General features: G+C 48.6%; 1 protein-coding gene across 1 annotated transcript; it reads right to left on the bottom strand.

Moving 5' to 3' along the window:
• Positions 1-50: 50 nt before the first annotated feature.
• On the bottom strand, positions 51-335 carry LOC113463895 (laccase-2-like). Its single transcript, XM_026811024.1, has one exon. It carries the CDS (start codon positions 234-236, stop codon positions 51-53), a length of 186 nt encoding a protein of 61 aa, XP_026666825.1. The 5' UTR covers positions 237-335.
• Between the last annotated feature and the right edge of the window lie 21 nt (positions 336-356).

Raw genomic sequence — 356 nt, 5'->3', positions numbered from 1 at the left:
TTATATTGTTGAAAATAATGAAGAAATCGATTGATTAGTAGGAATAATGGTTACCTGAAGGTGCTGCCCTCTTGAATTGGACATTGCGTGACGAATGGCACACCGTCGTAGTATTGGGATCCTCTCTGCCAGATTCCGTGCCAGTGAAGACTGACTTCCATACCCTCGATATGATTCTCCACGTCGATAACCACTTTGTCCCCTTGGCAAACTTGAATACTCGGCCCAGGTATCATTCTGTTCGCTGTCAGGATCCCTCGCTCCACGCCGTCCGCTAACACGCATTGACAGTCGCTCCAGACGACGTTCGTGGCGTTCGGGGTGCAGATTTGACACGCGCTACAATTCAGAAAATG

The sequence above is a fragment of the Ceratina calcarata genome, unplaced genomic scaffold (assembly GCF_001652005.2).
Source record: "Ceratina calcarata isolate Rehan_Ccalc_2016 unplaced genomic scaffold, ASM165200v1 scaffold18132, whole genome shotgun sequence".
Taxonomy (NCBI): domain Eukaryota; kingdom Metazoa; phylum Arthropoda; class Insecta; order Hymenoptera; family Apidae; genus Ceratina; species Ceratina calcarata.
Note: the sequence above shows the minus strand (reverse complement) of the source record. Positions and strands in the feature narration are given on the sequence as shown.